We start from the raw sequence: 21,796 nt of genomic DNA, 5'->3' as shown, positions 1-21,796 counted from the left end.
CAAATTACACATAATACATAGATATGCACACAAGACAGATTTCATAATCAAATAACACTATTTATTATGCAATTATGCTAAATGTATTGTACCTGCGGATTTTCATGGCATCTTCATTGTCTGGACGAAAAAACTCATAGTTCTTGTATGTCTGCACAACTTCTCTTCGATACTGACCCAAATTAAAGACTTTACATTTTAAAAAAAGCAAAAACAAAAAAAGGTTTGTTAGCAAATATTTATTAGTGTATTTATACACTGAATTTATAGATTTTTATTTAAAATTAAATAATGCTGAAATATATTACATTTAGCAACAAATTTTATAGGTTTGTTTTATACATACACACATGGACATATTTCTGCATATATACCACAATCATAAACACAAATCCAAATACTTGCCTTTAAGAGATGATCATTGACTTCATAATATACACACTCACCTTGAGTTGGGACTCCAATCCAATTTAGATATCGGGTTAACTTTTTGGAGATGTAAGTTTTTCCCCTGGCTGGCAGACCAACCATCACAATCATTGTGGGACAGTTTGTAAACTGGGGTCGTGAGGCTGTGGACCAGTAGAAAACATTGACATTAAAGTTTTAACAATGTCTAATCGCTTGAAGATGTTGGAGTAGGAAATTACATATGCATTCACAAGATAATGCCTATGCAAAATTAATCTAATAGTCCGTTTCATTTGAGAGAAATGAGAAAAACCTAAGCGGTACAAGGTGGCGGCTGCCGGATTAACTTCTAAGAACATACAGGAACCCACTGACTTCTGCACTGAAAACAGCACATCTTTATCATCAGTCTGTTATTCATTCTATACTGAATTCTAATGAGACAGCAGGGTTACTCAAATGACTTGGATTGCAAAGAGTATGAAAACTACTGAAAGAACATCCCACAGTAACCAAAGAATCACAAGAGTCTTGAAGCCAACTCCAGCACTTAATATTCTTGATCATTCCGTTGCCACAACTGAAGAAACAAAACTCTCAAAAACACAAATTGGTGCAACTTCAAGAGGCAATGAAATGTAGACAAAAGAAGCAGGCAGGGCTGGAGTTCACAACACCCGGGTTGATCATCTACAAGAGATTAACCCTCCTAATGCACCAAGAATTTTAGAGGAGAGGGAATAAGCAAATATAGAGAAAGGAAATGCAGGTGAATTAAGTTATACCCTCACTTACAGCCTCTCCTCTGGCCTAGAGAACTGCCCATTCCTGGCACCCATATCTTGAGCAGTGGTGTCTGTGTGAGCTCCTTCTGCTCTGTGGACATGTCGTTAGACCCTGCCTGCACGGCTGATTGTGTGTTTAGGAACTGAGAACACATGGCTGGGATCCCATCAACCCTGTTCCTGCTCAGGTCACCTGACTGAGGCGGGAAGAGTTGGGAGGAGAGACAGGGTTGGTGGAGAGAAATTATCGAGGCTGCCAATGGGTAATTGACTTAGTTAACCCTTTGGAGGCTTGAGCTTCATTGTGGCTTCATCTCAAAACTATACCATTTCTTATACAAAAAGAAAACATTTAAAACATTATGTACAAATATGTTACTTCATGTATATATTTTAGACAAGCAGCATCCTAATTAGATTGTACAAAGTGTGTTTATTTGCAAATTTGTAAAATACAATGAAATAGATTTTTTAAATTGGCCTATACATTTTATAGAATTTTTTTCTTTCTTTCTTTCTTTTTTTTGCAACTAGCTCACTTTATACTGGTTTTGATCTACAGTATTTATTCTGTTCTACTTACAGCAAAGACGATAACTAGCCTATATAATTATATGAAAATAGTTAAGTCCAAACCACAGCAATAACGATAAGCACACAGAGGAACGTTGTCATATAAATCACTTTCAGAACAATTTTTTCAAGCTAAACGAAACAAATATTGACAGTCAATCAAAATCCACCAGACTGTGAAGAGCTAGAGTGTCAGACGACATGACTGCAGAATGCACATATAATAAACAGAATATTATCATGTGTTACATGCTAATAGTTATTATTTATGCACTAAAAACTTTGGTGTAGGAATAATTTTCACAAATAAGCAAATTAAAATTAAACAGCAAATAAAACTTTGAATTAAACATGATATTTTGAATTAGAAAAACTGAAACAATTTTTTTTTTTTTTGTAAATAAAACATTCCAGGCCAGTAGTCGGCATGTCACTTTGTAAAGAAACAGTGTAGTCTGCACATGTATAGACATCCCCTGCGTCTCAATGTGCCTACTTATACTACGCCCTTAAAGTATGTACTCTTTTGGTGAAAAAAAAAAGTACAGACTTTGAGTGTGTATAAAAGAGTAGGCAAGCTTTGGGACATATTATCACTTCACACAATTGTGTTTTTAAAGGACCACTCTGTCGCACCTGTTACACGCACCCTGTCACTGTAAACTGTCCTGTCAATCATTTCGTCACAGTTAACATCCTCCACATTTCATTTAATTTAACTTCCTACCGTACTGGAGAGAAAAGAAGTAGCTCGTTGATCTGCCAGTGGCGGGTCTTTCATGCGAGAACTCTGCTCATATTTTCTGTATAATGATGCATTTAAAAGTTAACGACCAAATGGATGTTTATAAAAGTTTACATTGCTGTTGCAGATGAAATATAAGACGGATAACAATAAATATTTTTTTTTACCAGGTTAAATGTTGATTATTAGTAACTCAAACCCCTTTTTGTAAACCTCTCTACCTAACTGTCGATCGCGCGCATCCGCCACATTTGTAGTTTTTCTAACGTGTTTTATTGGTGTTTGTAGTTCTGGACCGAATCCTTCGCCAAAGCGCAATGGATTGTGCATGGATCCACACTTCAAAAATCGACCTGAAATAGTAGACCATCCGGGGACTTCTTTTCAACATACTATGCTTTGGGACACACTTATTCTAATCTCACATACTATTTAGGACGGATGAACATTGAGACGCAGGGTAAGTCTTAATATGCACGTGTATGATGTCAGCAGATGTCTACAGATTTTGTAGATAACACGGTGAAAATAACAGAATCGTTTTAAAAAACTTGCACTATTTTCAGGCCCACTAAAACACTGTTGACATGTAAATGAACAGTTTTAGGGAATAACTAGTTACATGTAACGGAATTACTAATATTTCTTTATAAAATAAATGTAACTGTAATCAGTTACAGTTACTGAGAATAAATGTGTAATTAAATTACATGTTACTTATGAAAATGTTAAAGATTACAAAGGAGGTTACATCTGAATATTTTCACACACACACACACACACACACACACACACACACACACACACACACACACACACACACACACACAGATTGAATTGATTTCTTTCCCAAATAGCAGTGACTGCTCTAAAAGGTGGATGTGCTTTAAAAATAAATTATAATCTTAATTCAAATGATGAAGGACTCTGAAAGTCTGACAGTAATACTTGGGTAAAGTTGGTTTTATATTCGCACATTCGCAACTTTTCCCACATTTCCGCGTTCAATAACTTTAAAATTATATGTGCAATAAAGGTTTTTTTGGCATATTCTAATCAGCGACATCATTGTGAACCAAATTCATTGGTTTCAAAATCGATCAAAATGGCCAAATATTGTTTTGTATGGCATATTTAGAAGCGAATGTCTGCTGAATGTCCAATGTAGTGCTGGAAATTCGTTAGGGACCGTCTAAAAAATTTCGAGTTTTTTTCATTGTGTGCGAACAGACAAGTATTCTGTAGCCAACTACAGATGTACCAGCAAGTATCACTTACATTGTTATCACTTACACTTACTTACTTGTAATGCTGTAGAATTTATTTTAGCCACAATAAAAATGGCATTATAATGATGGTGTTTGAAAAGATGTTTAGGAATTTAAGAAGAATGAACTGTAATGTAGTAACAATTCAGACAAGTGGGAAATCACGTGTAATCTCCTGAACATAGTTAATGACAGTTAAAACAACTTTTTTATTTATGTATTTGCCCTCAAAATGAACAAGAACTGTGTTGATGTATTGCTTGTAACAATGACATATGATTTATTTCAATAGGTTTTGAAAGCATGGCTTACCTTCTCTGAAGCAAGTTGGAAAATCTTGTCTGGACCCTACAGAACATACTACAACCCACATCTTGTTTTATTCACTTTTTTTTCTCCTTTCTGATTTTAGGTATAATAAAGACTTAACAGTGGTCTCCAGGTGTTGAATAAAAATAATGTCTAAACTATCTTTTATGGTTTTCTATTGTATGACATCTTTGTTTAACATGAAACTCTCACAATTCACGTGCATTGATTAATGTTTGCAGTCCTGCAAAAATATCGCTTTGCATGGTACTGAATCCATCAGATTATTGACAAGTACTCAGAACTCCTGACAGCAAAACAGGATGTTCATTTTTGGGTGAACATTTAGAAAACTATGGCAAAACTGTCTTTAAGATGGTTTATAAAGAATTTTGTGCCTCACATATATATTTAATTTGGACCATCACTGATTTTATGGGATTCCTCAATGTCACGTCATCCACTTTAGTAGCTTTTGAAAGAAGGGAACAGGTACTAAGTAGCAATATATGTATCTGACAAAAAATAACATACATCAAGTCTGTAATGTACAAGTATTTAGTGTAGATGTTCAAAAAGAACCATCACTATGTATTTGTCCATTGACACAAATTCCAGTGCAATAACTTTTCAAAATAGTCTCATATTGTAGCAAAACAAGCTGCTAAATAATTAGGTGACCTTGCAGAACAGAGCAGAAGTCCTGAAATATGAGTATCGGCCTTCAAACAGACATCTGCAGCATCCCTGTATTTCTTCATAGACACAACATAACTTCACTTCCAGTTCAATACCTTTTTAAAAGAGGCTCACACGATTACAAAACAATCTGCTAAATAATTATGTGACCTTGTAGAACAGATCAGAAGTCCTGAAATATGAGTATCGGCCGTAAAACAGACATTTGCAGCATCCCAGAGTTTCTTCATAGACACACCATGACTGCGTTTCCAGTTCAATAGCTTTTTAAAAGAGGCTCACACGGTTACAGAACAAGCTGCTACATAATCATGTGACCTTGTAGAACAGATCAGAAGTCCTGAAATATGAGTATCGGGCCGTCAAACAGACATCTGCAGCATCCCAAAGTTGCTTCATAGACACACCATTACGGGGCTCCCAGTTCAATACCATTTCACAAGTGGCACACACCGCTACAAAAACAGTGACGACATGTTTATGTGAGCTTGCAGAACAGATCAGAAGCCCTGAAGTACGAGTATCGGCCATCAGACAGACATCTGCAGCATCCCTGTATTTCTTCATAGACACACCATGACTGCGCTTCCAGTTCAATAGCTTTTTAAAAGAGGCTCACACCGCTACAAAATAAGTGTCAACATGTTTATGTGACCTTGCAGAACAGATCAGAAGCCCTGAAATACGAGTATCGGCCGTCAAACAGACATCTGCAGCATCCCAAAGTTTCTTCATAGACACACCATGACTGCGCTTCCAGTTCAATACCTTTTTACAAGTGGCACAGACCGCTACAAAACAAGTGTCGACATGTTTATGTGACCTTGCAGAACAGATCAGAAGCCCTGAAATATGAGTATCGGCCATAAAACAGACATTTGCGGCATCCCTGTATTTCTTCATAGACACATCATGACTGCGCTTCCAGTTCAATAGCTTTTTTAAAAGAGGCTCACACCGCTACAAAACAAGTGTCAACATGTTTATGTGACCTTGCAGAACAGATCAGAAGCCCTGAAATACGAGTATCGGCCGTAAAACAGACATTTGCAGCATCCCACAGTATCTTCATAGACACACCATGACTGCGCTTCCAGTTCAATAGCTTTTTACAAGAGGCTCACACGGTTACAGAACAAGCTGCTACATAATCATGTGACCTTGTAGAACAGATCAGAAGTCCTGAAATACGAGTATCGGCCATCAAACAGACATCTGCAGCATCCCAAAGTTTCTTCATAGACACACCATGACTGCGCTTCCAGTTCAATAGCTTTTTACAAGTGGCACAGACCGCTACAAAACAAGTTTCGACATGTTTGTGTGACCTTGCAGAACAGATCAGAAGCCCTGAAATATGAGTATCGGCCATAAAACAGACATTTGCGGCATCCCTGTATTTCTTCATAGACACACCATGACTTCACTTCCAGTTCAATACCTTTTTACAAGAGGCTCACACGGTTACAAAACAAGCTGCTAAATAATTATGTGACCTTGTAGAGCATATCAGAAGTATTGAAATACAAGTATTGGCCATAAAACATTCATTTGCAGCATCCCAGAGTTTCTTCATAGACACACCATAACTTCACTTCCAGTTCAATACCTTTTTAAAAGAGGCTCACACCGTTACAAAACAAGCTGGCTAAATAATTATGTGACCTTGTAGAACATATCAGAAGTCTTAAAAGTACAAAGTATTTGCCATGAGTTATACATTTAAAGCATCTCTTTATTCTATGGGTTTCTTCATAGTTTCAACCTTTTAATAGAGACATCTTCCAGTTTAATAACTTTCCAAAGGAGGCTCACACCGTTACAGAACAAGTTGCTAAATAATTATCTGACCCACTACATCATATCAGAAGTCTTGAAATACAAGTATTGGCCATAAAACATACATTTGCAGCATCCCTGTATTTCTTCATAGACACACCATAACTTCACTTCCAGTTCAATACCTTTCCATAGAAGGCTCACACGGTTACAAAACCAGCCGCTAAATAATCATGTGACCTTGTAGAACATATCAGAAGTCTTAAAAGTACAAGTATTTGCCCTAAGTTATACATTTATAGCATCTCTTTTTTCTATGGGTTTCTTCATAGAGACACCTTCCAGTTTAATAACTTTCCAAAGGAGGCTCACACCATTACAGAACAAGCTGCTAAATAATCATGTGACCTTGTAGAACATATCAGAAGTCTTGAAATACAAGTATTGGCCATAAAACATTCATTTTCAGCATCCCTGTGTTTCTTCATAGACACACCTTAACTTCACTTCAAGTTCAATACCTTTCCATAGAAGGCTCACACGGTTACAAAACAAGCTGCTAAATAATCATGTGACCTTGTAGAACATATCAGAAGTGTTAAAAGTACAAGTATTTGCCCGAAATTATACATTTACAGCATATCTTTATTCTATTGGTTTCTTCATAGATACTCCTTCCAGTTTAATAACTTTCCAAAGGAGGCTCACACGGTTACAGAACAAGCTGCTAAATAATCATGTGACCTTGTAGAACATATCAGAAGTCTTGAAATACAAGTATTTGCACTAAATTACACATACATTTATAGCATCCCTGTATTCAATGGGGTTTCTTCATAGAGACATCTTCCAGTTCAATAACTTTCCAAAGGAGGCTCACACCCCGTTACAAAACAAGTTGCTAAATAATTATCTGACCCTCTACATCATATCAGAAGTCTTGAAAGTACAAGTAATTGCTCTAAATTATACATTTACAGCATCTCTGTATTTCTTCATAGAGACACCTACCTTTACTTCCAGTTCAATAACATTTTAAAAGAGGCTCACAATGTTGCAAAACAAGCTGCTACATAAATTATGTGACCCTCTACATCATATCAGAAGTCTTGAAAGTACAAGTATTTGCTCTAAAAGATACATTTACAACATCCATGTATCATATTATATATATATGGCACTGTCCGTGGTCCTGATGCTACCTGCACCTTAACATTGCCATACTTTTTCAGTGTTTGCCCCAAGTTAACCCCAAATCACTTTGTTATTAAGCACACTCCAAAGGGCAGACTACACCATGGGGATTGGCTCATTTATTACATTTAGTTGACTTGAAAAGCAGCTATACATAAAGCTAACACAAAAAAAATAAAAAATAAAGACCTAAAACATTTAGGTGTTTTAAGTATTTTGTAGATAATGAATAAAGAGTGAACTATCAACATATGTAATGTCACAATAATTTCTCCTTCACAAATGCACGTAAGTTCTTACAAACTGCATTCACTTAAAAGGCCAGCAGAAGACATCATGCACTACAACAATATGTGATGCAGAGAGAGATCCAGGCAGACAAAGTCTTTCCCTAAAATGTATTAACAACAATTATCAGTAATATGAATACAATGTGCAACAACAAAAAAAATACATATAAAAAAAATGACTTGGAATTATTATACTGTACTGCCTAAAGGAATATGTTGTATTAATGAATATGAAAAAGGAACAACACATAAGCACATTGGAAATTTTCATACACCAATAGACCCATATCAAACATAAACCAAACACTACAAAAGTAATTCCATAACATATCAAATACGCAAGACACAGTTTCTTGCTGTTTAAACACACTTTCAGCATAAGCTCCTATAAGAGCTTACCAACAAAAATCACAAATCCATGCTTGTTCTTCTGGTGGCACATTACTGTTGAGGCACCGAACATGAAAACACTTCCAATCACATTGAATCTGGAAGAGAAATATGACATGTTGTTAGATATATTTAGAAATTGTAGAAATAGTTAAAAAGTAGTGTGTGAAAACGCTTGTTTTCAATTTACATATATGTAGTCAACAGGCAGAAATGGCATAGTGAATACCCAGGTGCTTTGGTCCTCTGTTTGGCCTTTTTCTGATTTTCCACATACAGAGCAGTACACCTGTTTTGACACTGCAGTTATTAGAATGTAGATGGGATTATAAGTAATCTCTGTGTGTCTAACATGGAAAATAAAAACTGTTTGTTCAAAGTGCTTTATACCTGATGGCCAGCAAAATCTGCAGCAACTGCATGATGCTGTCATGTCATATGGGACCAAAATCTCTGAGGAATGTTTCCAACACCTTTTTTGAATCTATGCAACAAAGAATTAAGGCAGTTCTGAAGACAAAAGGGGGTCCAGCCCTCTAGCAAGGTGCACCTCATAAAGTGGCCAGTGAGTGTATGTGTACTGTATGTGTGTCCTGTATTGCACGGAGATGATGTGCCACTACTACTGGAAAAGTTTGGCCAAAGACATTTGACACTGAAAAATTATGAAATGTTAAGGTGCAGGTAACCTCAGGACCACTGGACAGTGCCATGAAATACAAACATAGCCTAGTTTTCCTTTGAAATTAAAAAATTCCAAGTTCATTTCAGGTTTAATGCTTAGTACAATATTCTGTACGGTTCATAAATATAATATTACCTATCTATCTATCTATCTATATATATATATATATAAATATATATATACAAACCCGATTCCAAAAAAGTTGGGACACTGTACAAATTGTGAATAAAAACAGAATGCAATGATGTGGAAGTTTCAAATTTCATATTTTTATTCAGAATACAAAATAGATGACATATCAAATGGTTTAAACTGAGAAACTAGCAAATGTATAATTTTAAGGGGAAAATAAGGTTGATTTTAAATTTCATGGCATCAACACATATCAAAAAAAGTTGGGACAAGCCCATGTTTACCACTGTGTGGCATTCCCTCTTCTTTTTATAACAGTCTGCAAAGTCTGGGGGACTGAGGAGACAAGTTGCTCAAGTTTAGGAATAGGAATGTTGTCCCATTCTGTGTGTAATACAGGCTTCTAGTTTGCTCAACTGTCTTAGGTCTTCTTTGTCGCATCTTCCTCTTTATGATGCGCCAAATGTTTTTCTATGGGTGAAAGATCTGGACTGCAGCTTGGCCATTTCAGTACCCAGATCCTTCTTCTACGCAGCCATGATGTTGTAATTGATGCAGTATGTGGTCTGGCATTGTCATGTTGGAAAATGCAAGATCTTCCCTGAAAGAGACAATGTCTGGATGGGAGCATATGTTGTTCTAGAACTTGGATATACCTTTCAGCATTGGATGGTGCCCTTCCAGATGTGCTGCCCATGCCACACGCACTCATGAAACCCCCATACATCAGAGATGCAGGCTTCTGAACTGAGCGCTGATAACAACTTGGGTTTGTCCTTGTCCTCTTTAGTCCGGATGACATGGTGTCCCAGTTTTCCAAACAGAACTTTCAAATTGTGATTTGTCTGACCACAGAACAGTTTTTCCACTTTGCCACAGTGTCCATTTTTAAATGAGCCTTGGCCCAGAGAAAACGCCTGTGCTTCTGGATCATGTGTTAGATATGGCTTCTTTTTTTGACCTATAGAGTTTTAGGCCAGCAACGGCTAAATGGCACGGTGGGATTTGTTTTTCACCGACAATGTTTTCTGGAAGTATTCCTGAGCCCATGGTTGTGATTTCCATTACTGTAGCATTCCTGTATGTGATGCAGTGCCGTCTAAAGGCCCGAAGATCAGGGGCATCCAGTATGGTTTTCCGGTCTTGACCCTTACGCCCACTGAGATTGTTCCAGATTTTTCTGAATCTTTGGATGATATATGCACTGTAGATGATGATAACTTCAAAATCTTTGCCAGTTTTTCTCTGAGAAAACTCCTTTCTGATATTGCTCCACTATTTTTGGCCGCAGCATTGGGGGAATTGGTGATCCTCTGCCCATCTTGACTTCTGAGAGACACTGCCACTCTGATAGGCTCTTTTTATACCCAATCATGGTTGCCAATTGACCTAATAAGTTGCAAAATGGTCCTCCAGCTGTTCCTTATATGTACATTTAACTTTTCCGGCCTCTTATTGTTACCTGTCCCAACTTTTTTGGAATGTGTAGCTCTCATGAAATCCAAAATGAGCCAATATTTGGCATGACATTTCAAAATGTCTCACTTTCAAACATTTGATATGTTATCTATATTCTATTGTGAATAAAAATATAAGTTTATGAGATTTGTAATTATTCCATTCCTTTTTTACTCACAATTTGTACAGTGTCCCAACTTTTTTGGAATCGGGTTTCTATATATAATACATGCATGTTGTAAATGTATCTTTTATAGCAAATACTTGTATTTCAAGACTTCTGATATGATGTAGAGGGTCAGATAATTATTTAGCAACTTGTTTTGTAACGTTGTGAGCCTCCATTGGAAAGTTATTAAACTGGAAGGTGTCTCTATGAAGAAACCAATAGAATAAAGATATGCTGTAAATGTATAATTTCGGGCAAATACTTGTACTTTTAACACTTCTGATATGTTCTACAAGGTCACATGATTATTTAGCAGCTTGTTTTGTAACCCGTGTGAGCCTTCTATGGAAAGGTATTGAACTTGAAGTGAAGTATGGTGTTCTGATGAAGAAACACAGGGATGCTGAAAATGAATGTTTTATGGCCAATACTTGTATTTCAACACTTCTGATATGTTCTACAAGGTCACATGATTTAGCAGCTTGTTTGTAACCGTGTGAGCTCCTTTCTTTGGAATCAAGGTATTGAACTGGAAGTTGAAGTTATGGTGGTGGTCTATGAGAGAAATACAGGGGATGCGCAAATGTATGTTTTATGGCCAATACTTGTATTTCAAGACTTCTGATATGATGTAGAGGGTCAGATACATTATTTAGCAATTTGTTTTGTAACGGTGTGGAGCCTCCTTTGGAAAGTTTTTATTAAACTGGAAGGTGTCTCTATGAAGAAACCAATAGAATAAAGATATGCTGTAAATGTATAATTTAGGGGCACAATACTTGTACTTTTTAACACTTCTGATATGTTTTCTACAAGGTCACATGATTATTTAGCAGCTTGTTTTTTGTAACCGGTGTGAGCCTTCTATGGAAAGGTATTGAACTTGAAGTGAAGTTAGGTGTGTCTATGAAGAAACACAGGGAATGCTGAAAAATAATGTTTATGGCCAAATACTTGTATTTCAACACTTCTGATATGTTCTACAAGGTCACATGATTATTTAGCAGCTTGTTTTTGTACCGTGTGAGCCTGGACCTTCTTTGGAAAGGTATTGAACTGGAAGTGAAGTTATGGTGTGTCTATGAAGAAATACAGGGATGCTGCAAATGTATGTTTTATGGCCAATACTTGTATTTCAAGACTTCTGATATGATGTAGAGGGTCAGATAATTATTTAGCAGTTTGTTTTGTAACTTTTGTGTGAGCCTCCTTTGGAAAGTTATTGAACTGGAAGATGTCTCTATGAAGAAAACCCATTGAATACAGGGATGGCTATAAATGATAATATAATTTAGTGCAAATACTTGATTTCAAGAACTTCTGATATGTTTCTACAAGGTCACATGATTATTTAGCAGCTTGTTTTGTAACCGTGTGAGCCTTCTATGGAAAGGTATTGAACTTGAAGTGAAGTTATGGTGTGTCTATGAAGAACACAGGGATGCTGAAAATCAATGTTTTATGGCCAATACTTGTATTGCAACACTTCTGATATGTTCTACAAGGTCACATAATTATTTAGCAACTTGTTTTGTAATGGTGTAAAGCCTCTTGTAAAAAGTTATTGAACTGTAAGGTGTCTCTATGAAGAAAAAACATGCAGGTGCATCTCAATAAATTAGAATGTTGTGGAAAACATTTAACAAAAAAACCCACCAATTCATCTCAACAAATTTAGAATTCTTAGACTAAAATAATTGGCATGTCCACCATATTCTAATTTGTTGAGATGAAACAAGACACCATATATTGCAGATGAGCTGAAGGCCACTGTCAAAGAAACCTGGGCTTCCATATCACCTCAGCAGTGCCACAAACTGATCACCTCACATGCCCACGCCGAATTGAGGCAGTAATTTAAAGCAAAAGGAGCCCCCTACCAGTATGATTACATGTTCATTAAATGAACATACTTTCCAGAAGGCCAACAATTCCTAAAAACGTTTTTAATTTATTTATTTTTATTGATCTTATGAAGTATTCTAATTTGTTGCGATAGTAAATTGGTGGGTTTTTGTTAATGTGAGCCAAAATCATACACAATTAAAAGAACCAAAGACTTGCTTTTAGTCTATGTGCATTGAATTTATTTGAGTTGAATTACTGAAATAATGAACTTTTCCCACAAAATTATAATTTATTGATGCACCTGTATAATACAGATGCTTTAAATGTATCTTTTAGCGCAAATACTTTGTAATTTCAAGACTTCTGATATGTTATAGAGGATAGATATTTATAATGATTTATGTTTTGGAACAGTGTGAGCCTTTTTTTTAAAAAGTATTGAACTGAAGGGGTGTGTCTCTATGAAAAAAAAAACATACAGTATAATACAGGGATGCTGCAAATGTATCTTTTAGAGCAATAGCTTGTACTTTCAGTACTCCTGATTGAATGACGCGGGTCAGATAATTATTTAGCAACTTGTTTTGTTGTGAGACTCTTTTAAAAAGTTATAACTGAAGGTGTGTCAAATAGACAAATTGAATACCGTGATTGGTACTGTAATTTTGAACATCTTTAACACTAATACTTGTACATTAAACACTTGATGTATGTCAGTTATGGTCAAATAAATATTTTGCCAACTTAGCATTAGGTTCCTTCTTTCAAAAAGCTGTGGAAGTGGATTGTGGAAAAGTCATTGCGGTAACCATAAAAACAGATGATGGTACAATTTAATATATATTTGAAGCACAATTCTTATTTATAAACCATCTTGAGAAAGTTTTGCCATAGTTTTTAGAAATGTTCACCCAAAATCAACATTGTGTTTGCTGTCATGAGTTCTGAGTACGTTGTCACTAATCTGATAGATTCAGTACCATGCTCAAGTGTATTTCTGCAGGAATGTAACAAATCAATGCACATGAATTGTGTTTAATGTTAAACAAAGATGACACATAAACAGAAAACCATAAAAGATAGTTTTTAGCCATACTCTTTTCATTCAACACCTAAGAACACTGTTACACTGTTAGTCTCTTTATTGATATCTACTCAGAAAATCAGAAAACATCAGGGAATAAAACCAGCAAGACAGAGGGCTGTAGTATGTTCTGTAGGGTCACTCGACTACATGGCTCCACTTGCTGCAGAGAAGTTGGCCCATGCTTTCAAAAAACCTATTGAAATAAATCATGTCATTGTTTAAAACCGACAAGTCAACACAGTTCTTGTTTCATCTGGAGGCAAATAAATGAAAAACAGTTGTGTTTTTATTTATTTTTATAGAAACACGTAATTTGTAGATAGTCCCTCAGATAAGCGATGAGCGTCACGAAAACTCCATAGATGTAAGCGTGTGTTATCACTTCTTTAAAACGTCGAGTTCGACATAATAATGTGTTCTGATTGTGCTCATCATGGTCGGTAATGATAAATTGACCGAAAGTGGCTTTTTTAAGTGCATGTTAACAAAGTTATTGATCGCGGAAGTCCGAATGTCTGAATATAAAACCAACTTTACCCAAGTTGACAGTAATCAGTGTTGAGTCCTACTGTAAGGTTAACACTGCCTGCTTTAAATGTTTCAAAATGATTAACATTTTAAAAACATTCATGAAATTTAGAAAAGTAATCAAATGTAATCAATTACATGAATAAAGTAATTGAAATAGTTTCACTACTTATTGCATTTTAAATAGGGTAACTTGTAATCTGTAACCTATTACATTTCCAAAGTAACCTTCCCAACACTGTAAATATGCACCCAACATGCTTTTAAAATTTTCATTTTTTAGCTAAAAATGGTGTTGTGTAAACACCCCCTACAACAGGGGTCTCCAGCCATGCTCCTACCATCCAGCAGAGTTCAGCCCCAGTTCTAATCAAACACACCTGAACCAGCTAATCAGGGTCTTAAGGATTACTTGAAAATAACCGACAGGTGTGTTGAAGCAGGGTCTGAACTGAAGACTGCAGGAAGGAAGCTCTCAGGAGCAGGGTTGGAGACCCTATACAGTAAATAAACTCAGATTATCTTCAGATCAACAGGGAAAAAAACAGTATTGAGGTTCATGACCCATTTAGCATCCCACAAATGTGGTGTATTAGAGCACAATGAGGCCAAGTTCAAAAGCAGCTTGATCAGGATTGTAAATAAGATTAGCAAGACTGCAGACAGACTTACGTACTGTCTGATTCTGCATGTGCTGAATTTCAGATTGCTCCCTGATCCAGGTGTCATTTGATATCACGGCCTTAATAATCTAACATATCCTCTGTAGAAGGCCTGTGCTGTACAGTTGCTAGAGGGGAATAGTGCACATGGTTTAAGATGGAGCGCTGTGATGTAGTGATATCATAATTCGGTGCAGCATGCACAATAGATGTTGCAGGGCTGCCAGCTGCAAGCAGTAAGTTTGAGACACATGCAATTGAAACCATTCTCACACCACACTTTTTCTGCACGCTTGCGAATCCTCTTATTGTAATGAATGGTAGACACAATGTAAATAAGAGATACATTGTGTAGAGAGCTTTGTCGATTTTAACGGAACTTGTTGAGATTGCGATGAAGTGAAGTGAGTGACGTAATAACTATAGCAATGGACAGGAGAAAAATATAATTTGTCAGAGCATGTGAATTATGAAATGTAAATGCAGACTAATATTAATAGAAAAATATTAGAATTTTAATATCAAAATGTTTTTGCAATTATTTATAGAAGTAATTCTCTCACTGTGCATTGCTATTATTACATACAAAAAGATTTTAGTTAAATAGTTATCTGTTTTCTGATGTATCATCTGTAGTTTGTGCTACTGTAATTATTGTACTGTAATTTTGAAAATGTACACCTTACTTGTGAAAATAGTACCAAAGTGAATTAAAAAAAAAAATAAATAAATAAATAAAAAAACTGGGAATTCTCATTCCAAGTTGAACTCAAATTAAGCCAAGAGAAAAATCCCAAATCAAACCAAGAGAAATTTACCGTGGATCATTCAAAACGGCAAAACCCTGACTGGGAAATCGCCCTTTTTTTTTTTTTTTTTTTTTTTTTTTTTTTTTTTTTTTTTTTTTTTTTTTTTTTTTTTTTTTTTTTTTTTTTTTTTTATTGAACACAGAACAAATAACATACAGAGCACAGCATAAGACAGTCAGTGTAATATAAAATGTGACATAATTAGTAACAGGGATCTAAAAATAATCTCATATATTTTAAACAGGTTAATGACTTTTTGTGTTTTTATCAATTTCAATGAAGATATAAAAACAATCAAATTCAACTAAAAATACTTTAAATATTGGGGATGAGTTTAAACATTTTTTGTTTATGTATATAAAATTTTGACAGCAATATGAATAAATTAACAATGTATTCAAGACCCTTTGTTAACATTATTTCATAGTACACAATAATATCCTTTAAAGAAAAACAGTATTTATCCTTTACAAGAGAAAAAATGAAATCTGCCAATTCCTTCCAAAATTTTTGGGTAATTTTACAATCAAAAAACAAATGTGTTAACACCTCTTTCTCATTTTTACAAAAAGTACATAAATCATCAATATCAGAGTATCTTGAAATTATTGATTTAACAGGGTAGATGGTATGCAAAATTTTAAAATGTATTTCTTTAGTTTTGTTATTGATACAATATTTAAAAAGGGATTAACCAAGCAGTCTTCCAAATAATATTATCAATAATAGAGTTCCAAAAAGAATTTTCCTCTAGGTGTTATTTTATTTTGTTTTTTGGAAAAACAGTATAAATATGTTTGTTATTGCATTTTTTACCAATCAGTTCAAGACCGTTTAAAATTAATTTTGGTTTTGTCATTACTATAGAGTTGTAGTGAATATGACTTTTTAACCAGATGAACAAGAGTAGGAGGAATAGCTTTAATGACCAAATTAAATTCCTTAAAATGCACAGGGAAATTCATAAGTTAAAAGATTCCCAGAATTATCAAACATATTCATAAGATGATTAATATCCCTGTTAAACCAATTCCTTAAAAATAAAGATCTATTGGCAATTGTTATATTGCTATTATTCCAAATGAAGGCAGTGTGAGGAGAGAAATTGTGTGAATTAGCAAATTTTCCAAGCTAAAAGCACTTGCTGGTGGAATTTTTTGACAATTTAAGAGGGAGTTTAGAAATATTAAAGTCACAAATTAACAGAAAATTCTAAACCACCTATTTGGTTAAAGAGACTGTGTGGGATGTGGTTCCAAAGGGAGTAAAGATTAATCAAACATTTTTTAATCCAATTGGTTTTAAAAGTTCTATTAACGTCTTCAAAATAAAAGTATTTCCAGACCCCCTTCAGCTTTCTTATTAGTAAGAACCCTTTTCTTCAGTCTTTGAGATTTATTTTTCCAAATAAAAGAATAAAACAGATTATTGATATCGGGAAATCGCCCTTTGTAAAAACAACTGCTCTGATAAGATGTCTATCCGGCGAAACACGGAAGTAAAGCAGCGCCGCCATTACTGCGTGCCTTGCTGCTAAGGAAGTAGCAGAAGTAGCGTTAGTCCCGTAGGCGGCTGTAGCAGAATATAGCTGTACGAAAAGTTATTTTTATTTAGTTTTTTTTTTAGTACATATGCTGTCCAGTGATTGCCGGGAAGAGCGTTGTGTGTGGTTGGCTGTTTTAACAACAGCACAAAACTACAGGCATGGAATAAACCCGTTTGTGAAATCCACGAACCTTTGTTGCACATTGACTGCCCATGTTTACGGCCATACGGATTACACAGAGTTCTTTACTATTAGCTAGAGATGATCAGTTCAGGTGCCGCTAGGGATCTGTCGCGTCACGTTTACAAGCACCAAAACGGTATTCATTGTTTGAATTTCATAATAAAATTGACAGAATCTGAGAGCTGAGATTATCTTTGTCCGTGTCCTCTTTGCTTCGCGATTTTTCTGTGCGTGAGAAAATGGATGTGTGGCGTGAGAGCGTGTGAAAAGCGTCAATTGCGTGTCTCACATTTTATTGCATTTGTATTAGTTTGAAGAGTAAAAAAAAATCTGTGGGTCTTAACGCAATTACAATCGGCAAGTCGGTCGGACAAAAAAGGGGAAAAAAATAATTAATTGGGTCAGTCCAAACTGACAGGGTCGGTCAGTTATGGCAAACAAGAATATTTTTAAGGATGGCCTAATAGTTATTTGAAACTTGTGAAGCTTGTGAACATATTAACAACACAGCTAGTAATGACAGCGTTCGGTTTTATTTTTGTTGTCATCAATTAATACACTTCTTAATTACAATACATTACATATTTATACATTATTACATTATGTTGTCAATATATACCTTTATCAGTAAGTTTTGGCCACTGCCTGACATCATCTACCCAATTTTCCCTTTCACCAGACATTTTCTTTAATGAGCAGGATCCGCTTTCATTGAAATGTCATTAGAGGGCACCGGCAAGTGTCACACCGTCACACCCATAGACAGTAAAGGTCACACCTCGCAGGCACGCAGTAATGGCGGCAGGCAAGATGGCGGCGCCCATAGAGTTTGCGGCGGATTTGTGTGCGTGTGACCACGTTCATCCGCGCAGACAAGCACAGACGAAGCACAACCAAAACAATGTTCTTCCGCGAGACGCATGCACTTTTATTTCTAAGCGCTAGCGGGTTAGTTAAACTTATATGTCACAATAAATGCGAAGACTCACAAAAATGTATAATTTTTTATTTAATTTTTTTTAAAAGCCTCAATGTTGTTGCATGAGATATATTAAAGAAGGTGGCGCATCTGCAAGCAAATAATAGCCTACTAGAACTTTTCTCAGAATTCTTTTTTTAAGCATCTTTTGTCAGTCATTTCTTATATGAAGTCAGTTCCCCTTAAGTTCACACAGTCACAGATATATTTAAAGTAACTATGTAGAGGCGAACAGGTGCAACTGCACCATCTATAGCTTAACGGTGAGCAAAATATCTGTTGTTTTGTCATTAAAACTTATTTTTTATATTTTTGTATAAAGTGTACTTTGACGTTTTCACGTATTTATTTTTCTTTGTAGAAAGATTAAAGGTCTTCATGTTCTGTTTTGTGTGTTTCTTGCTAAGAATAGTTCAAACAGTAATCAGGAAGTTTTCGTACAAGCAAACACGTGTAGTGTGCACTCACTGCTGTTCCTCTGTGAATATTATGTCAGACAGTCTCGCCCTAAAACTTCCTGGATGTCACACACCACACATGTACTGTTTGTGCATCATATGAACTAAAATAAACAAGTTAATCATTTTTATCTCCTGGTTCTATTGCAAATTTTAGCTCCACATGGCAAACTGTTAAACCAAATGGCTCTAATACACCAGCCAAAATACAAATCATCAACATTAAAAAAGCTTTGCCTGATTCTGACAGCTTATGCCGCGTGTAATCTCAGTAGCTATCTATCTGTTGCCTGTTTCAAGCTCATCCATCGCCACAACACCAAAAATCAGCTGCGGCGAGTAACGCTGTCAAATCACGAGCCAATTTGGCGGGTTACTTTTTCGTAAGTTATGTTCACTCATTAATTTCTGGGGGAAGTTCATGCAAGCCAAATCAGCGCAGACTTAGCGCAAAAACTGAACTCGTGAGACATTATCGAATATATTGCAAAAACCAAACAAAACACACCTACCTACGGAGTGCACGCATAATCGACTACACTAACTTAGTGCGCGTAAGATACGCATTTATGCTGTGTTCACACCAAACGCGAATAGAGCGTCAAATTCGCGTCTACCGCGTCTAGTTTGCCGCTTGAACATTTTGAGACCATTCGCTTCATTCGCGCGTGAAATGCGCTTCATTCGCGCGTGAAATTAACTTCACAACAGACGCGAATTCGCGTCATGGGGGGGCTTCACGCAGCATTTTCAACCACCATTTTTATTCGGATAATTTTCAAAATATTACTGTTATCGTGTCATGAAATGTAGTTTTAAAAGTATTTCAGGCGAGAATGTAGTTGTTTTAAACTGAAATATGCGGTTTATTTATAAAGACAGCGTCTATTTAAAAATGTGTTTCGCCGATTTTCGGAGACGAGCTCCATGCGATCAGCGGGAGCTCAGTGATCATGTATCCGCCGAGAGCAGCCTCACCTCGGCTAGACCTTCTGACATTTGCCGCTGGCTCTGATGTCTCTTCAGTGTTTCAAGATAAAATATAATTCGTTTGGGGTAAATCTTATCTTTGGCCTTTATTCAATTAATCTATTAATATGTTTTATATATATATATATATATATATATATATAGGTCATTTTTATTCCTGTCTCTATAGAAATATGAACTTTTGTCATATAGCTCCGGGTGACTGCTCACTGACAACATCAGTCGTTCCTCCATGTTGAATGACTCCTGAGCAGGCTCCTGATTGGTTAACGCGGCGCGAATTGACGCCAAAGTTCAAATTTTTCAACTCGGGCGGCAGACGCGAATTCGCGTCAAACACATAAATGCACAAAAGCACCATTCGCGCGTAACGCGCGTATCGCACCAGACGCTCAATTCGCGCCATTCGCGCGAACTTGATGCACGAATGAGGCGAATTCGCGTCTACCGCGCCGCGCTAAACGCCTCATTCGCGCCGCGAGACCTCCAGACGCGCGTAAACGCGTCTTTACATTGACTTAACATTGAAATCATTCGCGCCAGACGCTCTATTCGCGTTTGGTGTGAACGCAGCATTATGGTGCGTTCACACCAGACGCGAAATGAGCGTCTGGCGCGAGTGATTTCAATGTTAAGTCAATGCAAAGACGCGAATAGACAACCTGCGGCGCGTTTCGCGCGAATGAGGCGGCGCGAATGACGAGATTCGTGATAATGAATAGTGAGGTAAAGACGTGATAAGACATACTGAGGTGCGATTCTCGCGATTCGCGCGAAACGCGCTAGTTGAAAAATCTGAACTTTGGCGAAATTTCGCGCCGCGTGTTAACCAATCAGGAGCTTGCTCTAGTAGTGACGTGATACGACGTAGCGAGCGGAGGGAAAATCCGAAACAACAATGGAGGACAAAGTCATCATCGCTGTATGTGGATACCCGGAGCTATATGATACTTCTTCATACTTCTACAGAAACAGGAATAAAAAGGATCTTGCTTGGAAGAAAGTGAATTATATTTTATCTTGAACCAGTAAAGAGACATCAGAGCCAGCGGCAAATGTCAGAAGGACTAGCCGAGTTGAGACTGCTCTAGGCGGATACATGATCACTGGAGCTCCCGCTGATCGCATGGAGCTCGTCTCCGAAATCGGCGAAACACATTTTTTAAATGGACGCTGTTTTTATAAATAAACCGCATATTTGAGTTTAAAACAACTACATTCTCGCCTGAAATACTTTTTAAAACTAATTTTCATGACACGATAACAATAATATTTTGAAAACTATCCGAATAAAAATGGTGGTTGAAATCACAATGCTGCGTGAACTCAACTGGCAGAAGTCCCTCCCATGACGCGAATTCGCGTCTGTTGTTGTTGTTTTTTTTTCGCGCGAGTGTGGAGAGTTTTTCGCGCGAGTGTGGAGAGTATTTCACGCGCGAATGAAGCGAATGAACTCAAAATGTTCAAGCGTCCAACTACGCGCGAATAGCGCGATTTATTCGCGCAAGTCGCGTCTGGTGTGAACGCACAGTTAGAGTGCGTTCTTTCACTGCATGATTCAATCTATTAATATGCATTATGAATGTTCACATAATTCAAGATAAGGGGGCAGAAAATGTAGGCTATATATTTATATCATTTCATATAGTTAATATCACACGAAGAGTGACGATTTTTTTTTTTTTTGCTGTTTTTTTAAATCAGCATGGTTACAAATGTAATATTGATTTTATACAACAATAAACAATAAGTTAATATCAAGAGACTTACGTTTCAGATACCATAATAGCTCATAATAGCCAAATTGCTCTATTTCGCC

General features: G+C 36.4%; 1 protein-coding gene across 5 annotated transcripts in view; it reads right to left on the bottom strand.

The window, feature by feature from the left end:
* The window catches only part of pfkfb1 (6-phosphofructo-2-kinase/fructose-2,6-biphosphatase 1), a 28,851-nt gene that overhangs the window by 5,992 nt on the left and 1,063 nt on the right, over positions 1–21,796 (bottom strand). For 2 of the 5 annotated variants that reach the window (XM_042713792.1, XM_042713796.1), the window contains 2 exons: positions 447–572; positions 93–189 (listed from right to left, as the gene is read on the bottom strand). In XM_042713792.1, coding sequence (XP_042569726.1) covers positions 93–189; positions 447–572 — 223 coding nt within the window. Of the gene's footprint in view, positions 1–92; positions 190–446; positions 573–1,196; positions 1,422–21,796 lie in introns of those variants that run through there. The other 3 variants (XM_042713791.1, XM_042713793.1, XM_042713795.1) reach the window with 3 other exon arrangements.

Source organism: Cyprinus carpio, chromosome A23 (genome assembly GCF_018340385.1).
Source record: "Cyprinus carpio isolate SPL01 chromosome A23, ASM1834038v1, whole genome shotgun sequence".
Classification (NCBI taxonomy): Eukaryota; Metazoa; Chordata; class Actinopteri; order Cypriniformes; family Cyprinidae; genus Cyprinus; species Cyprinus carpio.
Note: the sequence above shows the minus strand (reverse complement) of the source record. Positions and strands in the feature narration are given on the sequence as shown.